Source organism: Nelusetta ayraudi, unplaced genomic scaffold (assembly GCF_046127955.1).
Source record: "Nelusetta ayraudi isolate G7.1 ecotype Tasmania unplaced genomic scaffold, CSIRO-AGI_Nayr_v1 ptg000028l, whole genome shotgun sequence".
NCBI classification, from domain to species: domain Eukaryota; kingdom Metazoa; phylum Chordata; class Actinopteri; order Tetraodontiformes; family Monacanthidae; genus Nelusetta; species Nelusetta ayraudi.
In genome coordinates, this window is record NW_027466078.1 from 3,875,001 (window position 1) to 3,890,541 (window position 15,541).

At 42.3% G+C, this 15,541-nt stretch overlaps 1 protein-coding gene across 5 annotated transcripts in view; it reads left to right on the plus strand.

The window, feature by feature from the left end:
- Nucleotides 1–15,541, plus strand: part of LOC142891163 (PTB domain-containing engulfment adapter protein 1) — a 50,399-nt gene that overhangs the window by 13,478 nt on the left and 21,380 nt on the right. For all 5 annotated transcript variants that reach the window (XM_076030582.1, XM_076030587.1, XM_076030586.1 and 2 more), the window contains one exon: nucleotides 6,030–6,110. In XM_076030582.1, the coding sequence (XP_075886697.1) occupies nucleotides 6,083–6,110 (28 nt within the window). In that variant the 5' untranslated portion in view covers nucleotides 6,030–6,082. The remainder of the gene's footprint in view (nucleotides 1–6,029; nucleotides 6,111–15,541) is intronic.

Here is a 15,541-nt window from a genome sequence, read left to right on the forward strand (position 1 = left end):
TGCCGTTAGAATCATAGTGGCCACTTGAGGTTTGCAACTGTTATTTGGATCTCAGTTCACTGTTCAATTATTAGTGGCTGTTATTTCCCAATAGGAATGATCATTTTCTAAGTATTAAATAAATCATGGGGGAGGAAAAAAAAAAAAAGTCATGCGTGGACTTGAGGTGCACTGACAGATTTTTCCACTGGTGCCCTGCAAAGCTGAGCTCATAGCCTGCTGCTCTTTCTGCAGCTGGTGAAACTGGAGGGGAGACTGAGGAAGTTTTCAGCTCGGTGTTAAATCTCTGTATTTGGGTGTGTGTGTGTGTGTGTGTGTATGTCACGGGGTCGTGGGCTCTCCCGGGGGCGTGCTGTTGAATCACCAGACAGGAAGCCATTAAAGCAGGTCGAACGCTGTGGTTGTCCGTCGGAGTGAGTGACATCACAGCCAGGTGTCAGGCGAGCCGTGGCAGGACGCTGGCAAACAGAAATGTGGGCGCCGCTTGTGCGCTCCTCCAGACCAGCGCGTAAGACCTTAAAACGCTCAATGGCGACTTTGAGCAGGAGGTCTTAGCCAGTCAATAGGTTCGCGCCTGCTAAACATTCCACAATGCTCTAAAGCGCTGGCTCAGAGCTTAGTGTATGGCTGCATGTGCCGGCCTTTAATGTGCCTCTACATAAGAGTTGACTTTATTGAAATGGAAGAGGAATTGCAGACACACGAAGGCAGATGGTGGGGATCCGTTCCATTCCACTTCGCAACATTAACTGCGTTTACAATGGAAACACAAATAATCCGCATAAAGGCCCAATCAGATTACAAATGCTTCATGTAAACACGTCAATCGGAAGATTCTGATCCGCTCCGGTCCGTTCGGTTCAGAACGAAACGTTATTCCGAACGAGAGAGGTGGTTTGATGCCAATCATTATTCTGAATGGCATCCGTGTACACACCCATTCGGATCCTGTCTCGGATGATCTCCACTGCGCATGTGTGCATTCTTTGTTTCCGCAGAACATAAACGAAACGATAGACCAAATAAAAAAAATTGTTGGAAAATTCTGAAGGCTCGTGAATGAGCCGAGGACGTGCGGACAACGCGGCGTTTATTTCCAACACAGGCGGAAGTACAGCTTCTTCTTCTGCTACTATTTCCAGAAAATTAGACAACTCCGCGCAGGCCCGAATCATTCATTCTGATTAAACGCTTGGTGCCTGTATACGCACGTCACGATTGGATCATTTCATTTAGTGTCCATGTAAACAGTGTTTCTTTTCAGCAAATTTCCGATCAACCAAGGTTTAGATCGGATTGGAGAAATGTGCTCATGTAACATAGCTATAGAGAATAAAATTAAACTGGCACAGTCAATAATCCCAACGGGAGACAACCTTTTAGCTTAGGCTAAACTCTGGAGTGCAGTTTGGCCCATGACTTACTTTTGTATCATTAATGGGTAAATATATTATTGCCAACCACCAGGGGGCAGCCGGTATGCTTGAGCATTTGTTTCTGAGTGCTCTAATGCTGTTTGTTCTCGTCTTTGTGTGACGCATCTTAAGTTCTGAGAAGTTCTGTCAATTCTCAGATGTTCTCAACCTGTGGTTCTTAGTGGTTCTTTCCAGTGTTACGCAACTTAAGCTTGGCGCATTTGTGTGTGTGCGCGCGCATGTGTGTGTGTGTGTGTGTGTGTGTGTGTGTTTGCATTCTTAGCCAAGTTGCTCCAAGACATTCACTTCATTTCCGTTCCTATTATTTGTATCCTGTTTGGTTCTCAATCCATCCATCTAACAGGGGGGTATTTTTCAGAGGCCAATTTCTTCGCTAAAAGCCAAAGCAAGGAGATTTTGAGCCGTTATAAACTGAATGCATAGAAGAAGAAAAAAGTCATTTAATTCCTAAAGGACGTTTTGCAGCAAAGCAAGTGGCCTGAAGGCGTGGGGATTTACTTAACAAATACAGTTAACTGTTAACCAGCATAACAGTTGACCGAAGATGATTTAATTGTAAATGGCATCCAATTTATGCCACGGGCCAAAAGTGGCATGATGAAGTACAGTGCTAAAGTGTTGCGTCTGTCTTCCCACTATGATGCGTTAAGTCTTAAACAATGACGTTAAACTGTAGTTTTAGAAAGTTATAATGTGTACACTTGAGAAATGGGGTACCTAATGTCAATTGATTTATTTATTTTTTTTTAACTTTACACTTTACCAATAAAAATAAATAAGTGAAAAGGTACTTTTTGCTTCATGGGTTTCTCCTGGAAGAATCAAACTAAGGCCACCGCTGCCAAGGTCTCGGTCTGGCAGCATAGATGCTGCTGAGCAGTTTGCTGCTGAGATTTGCAGAGTCCATTCTCCCCGAATGTACCAAATGTAAACAGGAGCAGTGTCATATGGGTCATATGTCAATGTAATGTTCCAAGCGTCAGCCTCTTCTAAAGCAGGAACACAAGCTGTCTTAACAGTGCAAAGATTTCTTTTTCTGTTTGCAAAGACGTAGGAATGTACCCGTCCCCACCCTGAAGCCTGTCCCATTTCAGAAAGTCTCCAGCCCTCCCTCTCCAGGGCCTCTGTTGCAGAAGAATATCCACTTACTGTGAGCCCACACATTGTATTCAATCTATCTCCTCGTCTCTGAGCTCCTCATCCCTCAGCGGAATGCTCTGTGTTATTATGTGTCTCTATAATGTTGTATTTAGAGCTGGGAGCCTCTCATTTGTCTTTTTTTTTTTTTTAAAGAGATAGTCACTTATCAACCCTGAGCATGGAAGCAGCAACTGCAGCTGACTTAAATGTGTTTCAAGTGTCTGTTTTAGTTACCTTGAACAGCCCATCCCAAAACGAACAGAAATACTTTACCCCAGGACCTGAGACACCTTATTGCAACAAGTAATGAGCCAATTACCTGACTTTGGTTTGTTTATTAAAACACTATATCTTATTTTACCGTGGTACTTTTTTACATAAAATGAAAAAAGAAACCATACATAAACTGAATGCTATCATTTTATTTTCGAAATCCCAGTGGTGTTTGTGCACCATGGATTTAAAATTAAGGAATCATTAGTCAAAAAGACAGTTTCTTTTTTCTCTCCCCCCCAAAAAAAATATAATCCCCTGAAATCACACACACACACACACACACACACACACACACACACAATGTCCAATAGTCGTCTGACCTTCAGCACATTATTATTTTAAAAGGTGGGTACATTCTTGCTTTGTTTTAAGCGAGTCCCTGACCTTTGCTGTGAATGTTTTGAAACCTGGCCTTGTGTTCAGGACTAACTACTTAACGCTGACAGTCCAAACCTGGTTATTGTTGAGCTCCTGGCGATTCATTTGCCAACCTGTGTTTCGATGTAACAGCAAAGCCATGTTTGTCTTAGGACTCAGGACTGTGTGTGTGTGTGTGCGTGTGTGTGTGTGTGTGTGTGTGTGTGTCATCGTTGTTGCCAGTTGATGCTATTTATGTTTGATATGTATTAGTCTTGCAGTTAACATATTGGTAGCTAGTATTGGTTGCTAGCTAGTCTGTTGGAGAGATCTACGGATGTTGTGAAAGAGAACATGGAATTAGTTGGCGGTGGATGCAGTCAGCTGGAGGCGGATGATTTGCTGTGGTGAGAAGAGCTGCTGTTGATAATGTCAAAGCGTGTATGCCAGAACGGAAATTCGCCGAAGCCTATTGTTTGCATATAGGCGAAGCCTCTGGATTTCCATTTGGAACTTCCTCTGCAGGAAAAAAAAAAAAAAAAAACCTTTGTGAATGTAATACAGACATGTCAGTTCCTTCGTGATCAATCGGTTCATGGCATCGCGCGAAACTGTGGCTGCCGGAGTTCCCTTGGGAGGAGCCTTTTACCCACATGCCAATCCTTAATGCGCATTTTCAGTAATTCCCCACTTCCCCTGCCAATATGCTTTGTGTGTGCAGTCACTTCTCTGAAGTATTTGATTGGCTCCACAGATCAAACAGGCTGTCAACAGTGGAAGTCTGAAGCCTGAGGAGAGCAGGGCTGTTGGAATGAGGACGTCCCTTTTTTCTGTATTTGAAGAGCAGCAGACGTTGTTTGGCCTTTGAGATGTTTACGCTTTATTACAGTCGACTTTTGTTTAACACTTTTAACTCAGCAGTTTTCTGGTCTTTTTTTCCCCCTAAAGTTTTGTTCAGACCAAAAACGACCAGCGTGATTGTGTCGGGTCAGTTGATCGTAGCTGGGGCATATTTTAGATGATCGCACCTATCGTCTTATCGCTGCAGTTGCTTTACCACGACGTGACGGGTTTCAGCTCGCCCAATTTTATTTCTCGTCTGCCGCACAATTCTATTTCCCTTGTTGCCCATCGCTGACGTAACCGCCGCTGCTGCCCCGTGCTTGTTGTACAAGACCGAGAAACGTCGAAAAACGAGACGAGGAGTTGTGTCTGGGTTACTGACATCTTCCGGAGGCGCACGCAGCTGGGTGAACTTCACCACGTTCTCCTGGAACGCCAGAATTATCCAGATTTTCTTCTGCGTGTTTGGCATTTTTTTTGTCATGTTTGTTCATCATCGGTGTGCCAGAAACATTGGCTGTATGTAAAGATGGACAGAGCCCCTTGGTTTCAAAGAGGAGGCCAAAGGCGGAAGTGCGGAAAACATTATTTCTATTGTTTGGCTAGCAAGGCAAAAATAATCTAGCGTGGGTTCCGTACCTTCACATACTGTTTTTGTTTTTTGTTGTTGGTCAACATTGCTAGTAAAAGAAAATCATTTAATATGTGCATTGCATTGATTAGGTCTGATTTCGAGGAACAGTGCCATGAAGTCGTAAGCATGAGCTGCAATTATGTCACCGAGTGAACCTGAAAACTCAAGATGGCACTGGGATGTTAAAAAAAAACACGAGGCTTTAAAAGGCATTTTTGCAAAGCGAATATGCTTGGTGGTTACGTTTCAGACTGCAGTGCCCTTTCAGCTAAGTCCTCTAAGGGACTCCGAATCCTCCCTCTCCCGAGCTTGCCGGTGAACTATGGTGGCCTGCGAGCACAAACCTGGATACCTCGTACACCTTCTTGATATAGATTTTTTTTTTTTTTTTGAAGACCCCAGCGTTCACACCGTAAATACGAAACACAATGTCAGGCAGCTGGATTGTCCTTACCAGGCTTCCTTAGAATTATGGTTTAACTTTTATTCATGTATTTATGGTATTATAAAAAAAGCCACATTTTACAAACTACACCTTTAAGAAGCGGACGTTCGGTTCTGAACTCTGGCAGGATTTTATTTTTCCATTGACTGAAATCGTGTCATTGCGCACGCCTCCCTTGACAAATGCAAAAAGTGTATGATGGAAGAATTCAATTCCTTTTCTGAAGTGAGAGGACACGAGTTAATTTGTTTGCAAAAGCAAACGATTGAGAGGGCCGTTACACGGCAGACCCTGCATATATTCACCCCATATAGAGGCAGGAATATTGATTGGGGAGTCAGGCTGACAGCCACCCACTCCTGGACACTTTGTCCTTGTAGTCCTTGAGATTGCTCAGCCCTCGTGGGAAATTGATCCAAATGTCCGAGAGCAGTCAGAGCAAAGTGTCCAACTTTTTGGGACATTTACCATTTGTTAAGCAAATGGCTGCCTCATTTAGTCACGTTGCACAGGGTTGGTGAGAGCAGCTGGATGACCGAACTCAACGTCAGAATCAGAAAAAGCGGAGCATTTGCAATTGGGTTCACTTTACACAGTGTCTTCTGTTTTAAAGGTAATCGCTGAATTAATTGATACAGCCTGCCAACAGAAAGATGAGGAGATTTTGTTAATTTTAGTAAAGAGCTAAACATTTGGTTGCTTCCGGTTAAAATCACCATACAATCCGGCTTTGCAAAGATAGGAAGAATATTTCCATCATCAGAAAGGAATGCAATGCCAATTGACTTTAAGTTTCAAAGCATTTCACCCCAACAGGTTGGGAAGACGAATGCTGGCTCCTCAGGACCAGACTTGTGGTCAAAGCTGTCACTGACTTCTACCCGTGTTGTTCCTCCAGGTGGAATATTTTCAAGTACTCAAGAGGGACCTTGGAGACGCATAGTTTCCACTATGAACCGCGCCTTCAACAGGAAAAAAGGTAAGCAGATTCAGCCAACAAACGTATGGGCATAACAAACGCAGTCGGTTTTTAGCCGGAGTAGAGTTTGCACTGTATTTTTACATCTGAGAGGCAAACTTTTGTCACATCTCACTCATGCATCAGGGGACCTTTTCCCCCAGTTTGTTTGTGAAGGAACCTTGTTGTTTTCCGCCTCTTTTTACAGCTCAACCCTGATTTGAGAGATAAGGTTGAACTGAAAAACAGAGGAGATGCATCCTCTGAAATGGTAAAAACTTAAAAAGCCAGTCAGGATGTTTTGAGAGCATGGTCACACAGCCAAGAGCAACTCTACAGCAGAACTTAACAGCCACTTAGTTTGAAATATGGTTTTGGTCTTTATATGGACTTTTCATTTGACTGCATGACCACTAAACAATGTTTTATTTATCTACAGAATCTATCTATCTATCTATCTATCTATCTATCTATCTATCTATCTATCTATCTATCTATCTATCTATCTATCGTGTGTGGTTGAATTTTGGATGTTGTTGGTTTGCATGTGCTGTACGTACCATGTACACAAAATGCAAACAATACAGCCTGCCATGTGGGCTAAATACACAAAAAGAGAAGCCTCATCATGAAGCCTCCGCTCCACACCTGTACACATCTTCAGAACAGTTGTCAGAGTCAGTCAGCTGGAACCCAAACTCCCTCCAATCCTTGGACCTAAACACCAAAACAAACATGAAGTGCGTCATTTGCCGATAGATCTTGCCATATTTTACACACTAAACCTTTTTAAAGGGTTTCCGATATCATTTTCACATTTGTGCTTTTTTTGATGATCATGATGATAAGCAGAGAGCAACTCCATCAAAACCGCATGCGTTTCAACTTCAACGCTACAAAATCTTGCGGTGTCCTCGTACAGATGCAGAGGAGGACGAGATATTTGGGGCTGCAAAGCAGCTTGATGTGTTTACCGCCATCTGTCTCCCTCCCCCCGGTATGAATCAGCAGACCTGGAGAATCCTTGGACGGTGCTGGGAAACGCGCGCAGGGCCCAGGTGGCTCACCAGGCTTTAATGTTGTTTGGGTGTTTTAATTCACTTTTCTCACATTAGGTCATCTATTTTCGGAGCCCAAGATCTAAATCAGACAGGGCAGCACCTCGCATTAAATTCCTCTTTGATTGCGCGAAGGGAATGTTCTGCTCCACTCCTTTTCATCTTGATACGGTTTAATTTCTCTGGATTCCAGCTGCGCTTTGGCGGCGCCGGAACCGCAACCGCATGTTGGAAAAAGTACATTTTGGCCAACGCATGATGGAGTTTTGAACTTGACATTAAACGAGGGTCCCTTTGTCAAACGAACCAAACCAAATTTCTTTCCTCACCCACCTGGTGGTGGCGCTGCATTCAGAATTACTGAAAAAAAAGATGAGCCAAATAATAAACTGGAAATCTTTTTTTGTTAAGTATGTTGCTTAGTGTAAGTCGTGTTTACCCACAATTCCCTGCATTGTAGTCCGCTCCCAGCATTTGGTTCACTTTAAGTGGGCCGAGTCCGAAGTTTTTACACAGAGCAGCATTTGCGTGTTTGATCCACATCAGAGTTTGACACCGCATTCACACCTCCCCCCCCCCCCCCCCCCCCCCAAAAAAAAAAACGGAATTCATGAGCGAATCAACTAGTTAATAACTGGTATGAAGTGTTGTAACCCACTGTTCTATTTTTTTTTATTTTTTGTCATCCCCACCATGAGCCCTTGGTGTTAACGATACCTTGATGGTATCGTTATAATTGTTATAATGGCTGCAAAAGTGGTGTACACGACAACTAGAATAGAAAGTGATTGTTGAAGTCATCCTGTGATCTTTTATTTACAGCATAACACTGTATGTTATTCTCAACTCAAACTCAATGTTTTCTCCGTTCATGTGTGAAACTTTTCAGACACTCTCGACACCATTCAACTACAAATAGTCTCAAAAAGATACCTTTCAATCTTGGTAGTGTAACCAGATAGGCTAAAACTAACTACAGTGTTCGCCCAAATTGTCATTTACATTAAAACTAGTGCCATCGCCATTACACGTTAATCGTGACGAGAGTATATACAAGGCATAATGCGCTTTTTTTTTTTTTTTTTTTTTTTTTTAACTGTGAGCCTTTTGTCTCTTCCTTTCACACGTGCTCAGGTCCTCGAGCTGTAGCACTAGCGCGCTAATGTTAGCTGTGTTTATTTTGTCTTATTCAAAGAAGCTTACTAAAGCAATAGCTAAATACTGTAGGTGGTGACTGAATGCTCTGACCTGTCGTATACCTTACCGCCTCAGGGGACAATTGTTCTTGCATACAGGAGGATGTATAAAACCAAGAAAAGACCCAAATTGGAACTCTGCAAAAAGCATATGTAATAAGTGGGTCTAGTTGCACTTTTTTTTTTTTAAATAAATAATAATACAAACAATCGGAAGGAAATCCGACACTCTGGTAATAATTCCTTTGCATTAAATATGGACATAAAAAGTGTCTTGTATATCAGAAAAGAATTTTAAAGATGGATATCAAAATGTGATTAATCGCTGTTAACTATAGAAAGACAGAGATTAATCTCGATTAAAAAAAAATATAGTTGTTTGACAGCCATGATTAAAACAAAATGAAAAAGAAGAACACCAAGACGGACATCCTCTTACTTGCTATTTTCTGCACTGTCACATGACTTTGTTCACAAAATAGATGGCTGTCCACTGAATTACTTTTACTTTATTAATTTCAAAAACACGTTCATTTAGGTATGCTTCAATTTTCACAATACATACACACAGTGATCAACTCAAGGAAAAAAGTTGTTTTGTAATTATACTTGGATGATAGATAAATTGAAAAAAATTATGTAAATGGATTAATCTTGCGAATCATTGAGGTAAAATGGTGTAGTCAACAGCATGCCTCATTTTGAGCCCCGTTTTGTCATACCCCATTAATCGTGGTGGTGACAAAGCATTCTAAGTGCATCATTGGCCAATATAAAAAACCTCAATAACATCCCCATCTTAAAGGCAACCTTAAAAGACGGAATCCTCCCTTATGGATTCCACCATAAAACAAATGAGTAGTCACAAATGGTGGTCACTCTGTGACCAATAAAAGCCAATTGTCTACAACCGCCGTATAAAATAAAAACTTAGCAATTCCTCTCGAAAGCAGCCTTTTTATCTTAGATTATGAGCTACAGTATCCAAAAATATCTAATCCACGTGTTTGCAGAGGTTTCTTGTCCTATCAGGTTTTTCCGCCCCTTCATCCACCAATGGTTTAACAGCAGAAATCATCTTGAAGTCTCCGGTTAGCGCAATAAACGCTGTATGAACAGTGAATGAAAACAGTGCGATAGAGAGGATAATAGGATGCGCATTGTAATTGCTCCTCTGGGTAAGACTCTGAACAAACGCATCCTTGCTAGCGGTTTCACATCAGAAGGAGATTACTGAATCAGAGTGTAAAAGTAGATTATTGCTTTGTTTGTTAAATCTGTTCATTTTTTTTTAACAAAAGAAGGCTCTAGCTCACTGGCTCCTCGTCAAAAATACAACTTTAGCAGAGACACAAAATCTTATGTATCTACTGTAAATATTTGTAACAATCTTATTGTGTATTCATCGATGGGTGTTGAACAAGGCAGTTTTTTGTGCATATTTGTGTTGATTCCTCCAGTTCTCACCCGTTCCTTAAGCGTCATAGAAGTTGCTTTGCCTGACGCGATCAATGTGGCTGGTTTTCCTTGAAGGGATGGGACTTACTCCCCACTATATTTAAAGGTTACAAATGTTATATTTGGAGATTGTCAAGAAGAAACAGTGACATCAAGTGGTTACATTTTAGACCGCTGCGCTCTTTCACTCCCTTTCCTGAGCTTGCCAGTGAACTACGGTTGACTGCGAGCACAAACCTTTATACCTTGTCCACTTTCTTCTTCGTTTTTTTTATTTGAAGATGCCAGCATTCACCCTAAATACTTAATTGCTGGATTGTCCACACCAGGTTTTCTTAGAAATATGGCAGCGCAAGATGGCAGCTAACTGGGAGCAAGACCCTTGATATACGTGTATTCGTATAGATGTAAAAGAACCATCCTAAAGGTAGGAAAACCAAATGACAAAATTTGATCATACACGTTTTTATGTAATTTTGGGCAGTATGTTAAAATATTACCAATATAAAACCAATATGAAAATCATAAATTAAGCCAAATTTTACACTTCACTTTTAACTGTAGTCAAATCAGGTAAGCCCACAATAATGAACTGTTTTTATATGTAAAAATGCCAGTTGACAGAAGTTCTTTGGCACTTTTTTTTTGGAGGCCAGAGTATGTTTGGCAAAGCAGCTGCAGAAAAAAAAACAAAAAAAACCCTTGGAGCCCACACACTGGGGCAGCGGTGGTTGACAACATGCTGGGACCAATTGGGAGAAGAGATGGAGGCTGACGATCCTTCGAAGCGTGGTGGTGATGATAGCGAGGCGCAGAGGTTGACAAAACATGAGAACGTGAGAGCAGGAGAGGCAGGGAGAGGCATTTTTTTTTTTTAAAGGTAGAAGAATGAGGCAGCTTATCAGCTAAACACAGAGCCAACATAATCACAGGTGTGTGTAGTAAATATGAGGTAAATATAAGTGTTGAACTCGCCAATTCACTGCACCCCCAATGATGAAAAAAATAAAAAATGATTCTATTTAAAAAGTCTTGGAGAGAGGTCACTAACTTGGTGTGGCCTTATTGTAAGAGGTGAAATAATCTGACATTGTGTTCACATTGTGCCAGCAACAAATGCCAAGTAAAAATAAATCACTCAATAGTAAAAATAAGATTTTAATAGGATTTTAATTTGTCATTTATGACAATAATTGATGTGCCATTGTCTGAGTGCAGCTGGTACAAGATGCAGAACAGACAGAAGAAAAACTTGAATTATGTTTCTGTGTGTAATAACTTTGAATTAGCCCCCTCGCCCAAAGCATTGATCAAACCACGTGTCCCCTTGAGTCCACAACTCTGTCTCCTGGAGTTTTCTGAAACTGTGAAATCTGCCTTTTTTTTTTTTTTTTTTTACAGTCTCTTCACCTTCACCGAATTGTTTCATGGCTTGTCGCCAGACACACATCATGTCAAATCTACTAAAAAAAAAAAACCTTGCTGTGGAACTCTCCTCATCCATCACTGCTCTCGGAAAAGGTTAAAACTCCAAATGAAGAGACAAGAAGCCATGAGAGAGGATGCTGCTGCTGCTGCTGATGCTGCTGCTGCTGATGCTGCTGCTGCTGATGCTGCTGCCTTCCCCCTCGCCGGTGCAATAACATGGCCCTGGCAGGGTTTTAAATTTAGCCGTAGACTCTGGCAACACAGGGCGGAAAACTGGATGAATGTCAAGTTGCAATGTCACTGTGGACTGCTGATGTATTAGGAAAGACACAGACTCATTAATCCTGGATCACAGTGTGTGATTTGTAGCCTGACAGCGCAGCAGCCAAGCCTTGGCTCCGTTTCGTGTCAGGTTCACACGTCGCATCGGCATGAGCAGTCAGCTGATGAAGCGCTGACGCTGACTTCAACGAATCAGTTCAATTCAGCTTTACTTGTAGATGCCAGATAACGAAGATATTTTTGGGCACACGTTATTAGGCCGGGTGAAAACAAAAGAGCTTAAAGGGCTTTGGTTTTTACATGAATGAACTGATGTTTGTCAAAATCGTTCTCAGAAAGTACGAAAAAGTCAACACACTGACTACACTCAATGAAGTGACTACAATAAATGAAAACTGCACATCTCAAGGAAAAAATGAGCAGCTTTATTTTTTAAATAAACACATGAAAATAAACAAAGTAATATAAACAAAGGTAATATCAAAAAATTAAAAGTGGCTTACCTTTAAATAAAAAAAAGATTTTGAGCACTTTTATTGAACAAGGATAAAAAGGATTGGAAAAAAAAACATGAAGTGGTCCTTGAAGGGAGATGGTCCTTTGTCTTCCATTCCATTCCATTCAAGAATATCACTCATCCATTGTTTCCCGTATTAAAGTGATGAAAGGATTTGAAAAGGTGGGTCTGCACAACAGTCAAATCACTACTGCAGCGGAGTTCGAGGTCGAACCGATTCATTTGATTCCATTTATTCTGATCAAACTGCACCTTCAAGCTCCAAGCACGATTTTATCTACATGTTGGACTTTTTACCCTCATTACTAACTTAAGCACTTGATTTTCTTTATTTCTCTGACTGTCTATTTGATTGCCCAATAAAGGGTTTTCTGATTCTGATCCTGATGTTCCCGCTTCTGCCGTTGTAAATGCTATGCAAAACAATCTCAGTAAGAAGGGAAAAAAAAGAAAAAGAACTTAAAGAGTGGAAAAAAAACAACCCCAAAAACTTGCATGATGCATTGCAAGTTTGAGTGGTGTTTCCACCAATTCTAAGGTTTTGTGACCAAAGCTAAAAAAAAAAAACAACCACAAAACAAAAAATCAAATGTCATGTCTGAAAGTCCCAGTCTCAACCGCATTATGACCTCGACCGCTCTGCCGTTGTCAAAGCCAGACAATTCCTGGTTGATGTCGGTTAATCCAGGAGGAGGCAAGAAGGTCAAACAAATGGCAGGCAGGAACCAGACGAAAAACCCAAAGTTAAGAAGTAAACCACAAACACCGTCAGGCAAGGAAGAGTGTGAGGCAGGGAGTAAACACACCCGGACAGCACACACGGGTGAAACCAACAAAGGGGCAGAGACGGCAATCACAGGAGCGGGAAAGCACAGGAAGCGAGTTCAACAAAAAAAGATGACAGAGCAAAGGATTACAAAATTGAGCCAGATAGTCGCGACCGCCCCCCCCAACACCGGCCAATGCCCGCGACACATCCCGACACCTGCCAACCCCTCGCGACACCTACCGACCCCCTCAGAGTCGTGCAAGCCGATGCCTGCCGAACTCTGCTGACCCCTGCCATCCCCTGACAATGTCCCCCCCAACACCTGCCAAATGCCGACGCCTCCCGACACCTGCCATCCACTCCTGACGCCCCGTCCGATGCCCTCTGACCCCTTCAGACACCTGCTGACTCTTCAGACGCCTGCGACTTCTGTTGACCCCGCCTGTAGTTGGCGCTAAACCATACAAGACAATAAAAATGCAGATCCTGACAACGAAAGGCAGATATCACTTTGTTGGCATTTTAATACGACATTTGATAATAAAATAAGACGCAAGAAGAAGATTTACGCTTTTGCGCAGAGATAATAAATTGCTCGACTGTGCAGTGTGTACATATGCAGTGTATGAAATCAGTTCCGTGAGGTCAGGCCTGATACTAATCATCGCAAAATGCCATTAATTTGCCCAATTAGGCCGTTGATGGATTGGCTTGTCTGTCCACAGATGACAGTTCTGCACCTCTAACAGATGGTCGACGGAGATCTTTAATGTTAAAAAAAAAAAGAGAGTTGAAATCGAAAACCCCCACTGGCTGTGATTATTCACTCGTGAAGGACACTTCTCCATTTGTCTTTCATCCTCCCCTTTTCCCCCCTTCCCTCCTCCACACACCTCCTTCCTTAGAAATGCATTTTAACTTCCAAACACATTTTTTTTCTGCATTAGTTCCCAGCAAAAGTGACTGTTGCGAGGATCCTCGTCTGGCCACGAGCACTCGCTCGCCTCAAGTGCGACGTCATTTTTTCAGGCCGTTTCAATATTACCAGGCTCAGGCGTCCACGGTTGCGACAGGACATAACAAACTTACGAGAAAATGAGAAGCCGAAGAAACGGCACACTTTTAATTTGCTCTCGCGGTATTAGTGGGATTGCTGGCGAGAATTAATCCCAGTCAGAGTGATGGATTCGTCATGTCGTCATGTCCCCGGAGAACAAATAAATGTAATTGGTACACGTGTGACAACCTTGTGCTTCGAGGACGGTCCAGGAAGGTGTGTGTGTGGGGGGGGAGGAGGCTGGGGGGGTAGGGGGTGGTTACCTGAGCGTCTGCACTGACCGCCACCGCTTAGAAAGCCATGTGACTTGCGGCGATCCCGGCTCCATGTGTAATCCATATTAGCGCTGAGCGGACCCTGGTTTTTCTTTCTACGCCAGCAGCAATACTTTTAGAATTTAATCCTCACATTTTAGTGTAGTAATGCCATTCAGCCACGTGCCAGCATTATAGAATTATAAGTGGCTTTGCAAAAGCCTTGACATGAAAACCTACTCCGTGTTATTGTATGGAGAGAGCACTATTGCAACCAACCTATAAGAATAAGAATAAGAATGGCGTGATTTATCCCACATTTGGGAAATTTGCATAGTTATGGCAGCTTACAGTACTAAAAAGAGTGTAAATAATGAATAAAAAAGAAATGAAATATACACACAAATTATTTAAATATCTGTGTAAGTGTTTATAAATATGTGTATTATAACTACTCTGTTCACGTGCAACTTTTTGCAGTTTGTTGCGTGAGTTCCTCGGTGCCTCAAGTGTTCATTCGTTCCGAATTTACCGCACGTGGTGCAACCGGCGAACAACAAAAACAAAGAAAGAAAAAAAAAAAAAAAAGGGCCTGGAGATTCTCTCCGCTCTCTGTCAATATTTGCATATCGCTGCACAAAGGCTTTGTTATTGCAGATGAATCGGCGGCTGATTAAGATTGCGCCTTGACAGTTCAGCGTGTGTTTATCAGGAGGAAGCAGCCCTATCGCGCTGCAGCAGGAGGGGCAGCCCGAGCCAACTGAGCCAAGTGACTTCAGTCCACCGAAGGTTGCCGTCGCTCTGCGCGATGGGTGAACTGTGCCACGGCCAGCGAATTCTCATGTGTTTCCTTGATGGAGCGCCGCCGTGTAGTCGTCCTTTGCCTGCGCTTTGCTCGTTGGCTCAATGGAAAAAGAGGAAGTATACATGTGTGCAAAAGACATTTGAAACGAAAGTTTGAAAAATTGAGAAAATTTCATTCACTCTCACTGAAAGATATAATGCACATCATCATGCAAGTGCATTTCGCCATTATGTTCCTCATACTTGCAGATTTTTGTATGCAACTGCTGTTAGCTGTCTGCTGCTTTTTACAGAATTGTTTTCCTCCATTAGACTTACTGCACTACCAAGGACAGGATGGCAAAGGATGGGATAGGATAGGACTTTTTATTGTCTCAGTCGGTCTCGCACTGCATCCCGGGTGGCGTTGAGGGTTTTAAGGGACAGGTCGACAAAGGAGTTTTGAAACGGCTTTGTTGCTCAGGGCGATTTGAAACTGTCTGCCATGAGAACAAGAACTGATATTCATTGTGAAGGACTTGATTTTTGTCTGAGAGGATTTCATGTGCGTGTCTGATTCCCAGGGGCCTTTAGGAGTCTACCTTTGCTCATTTCTCATCATGGTGAACAATCCCAGACAATGAATCCAA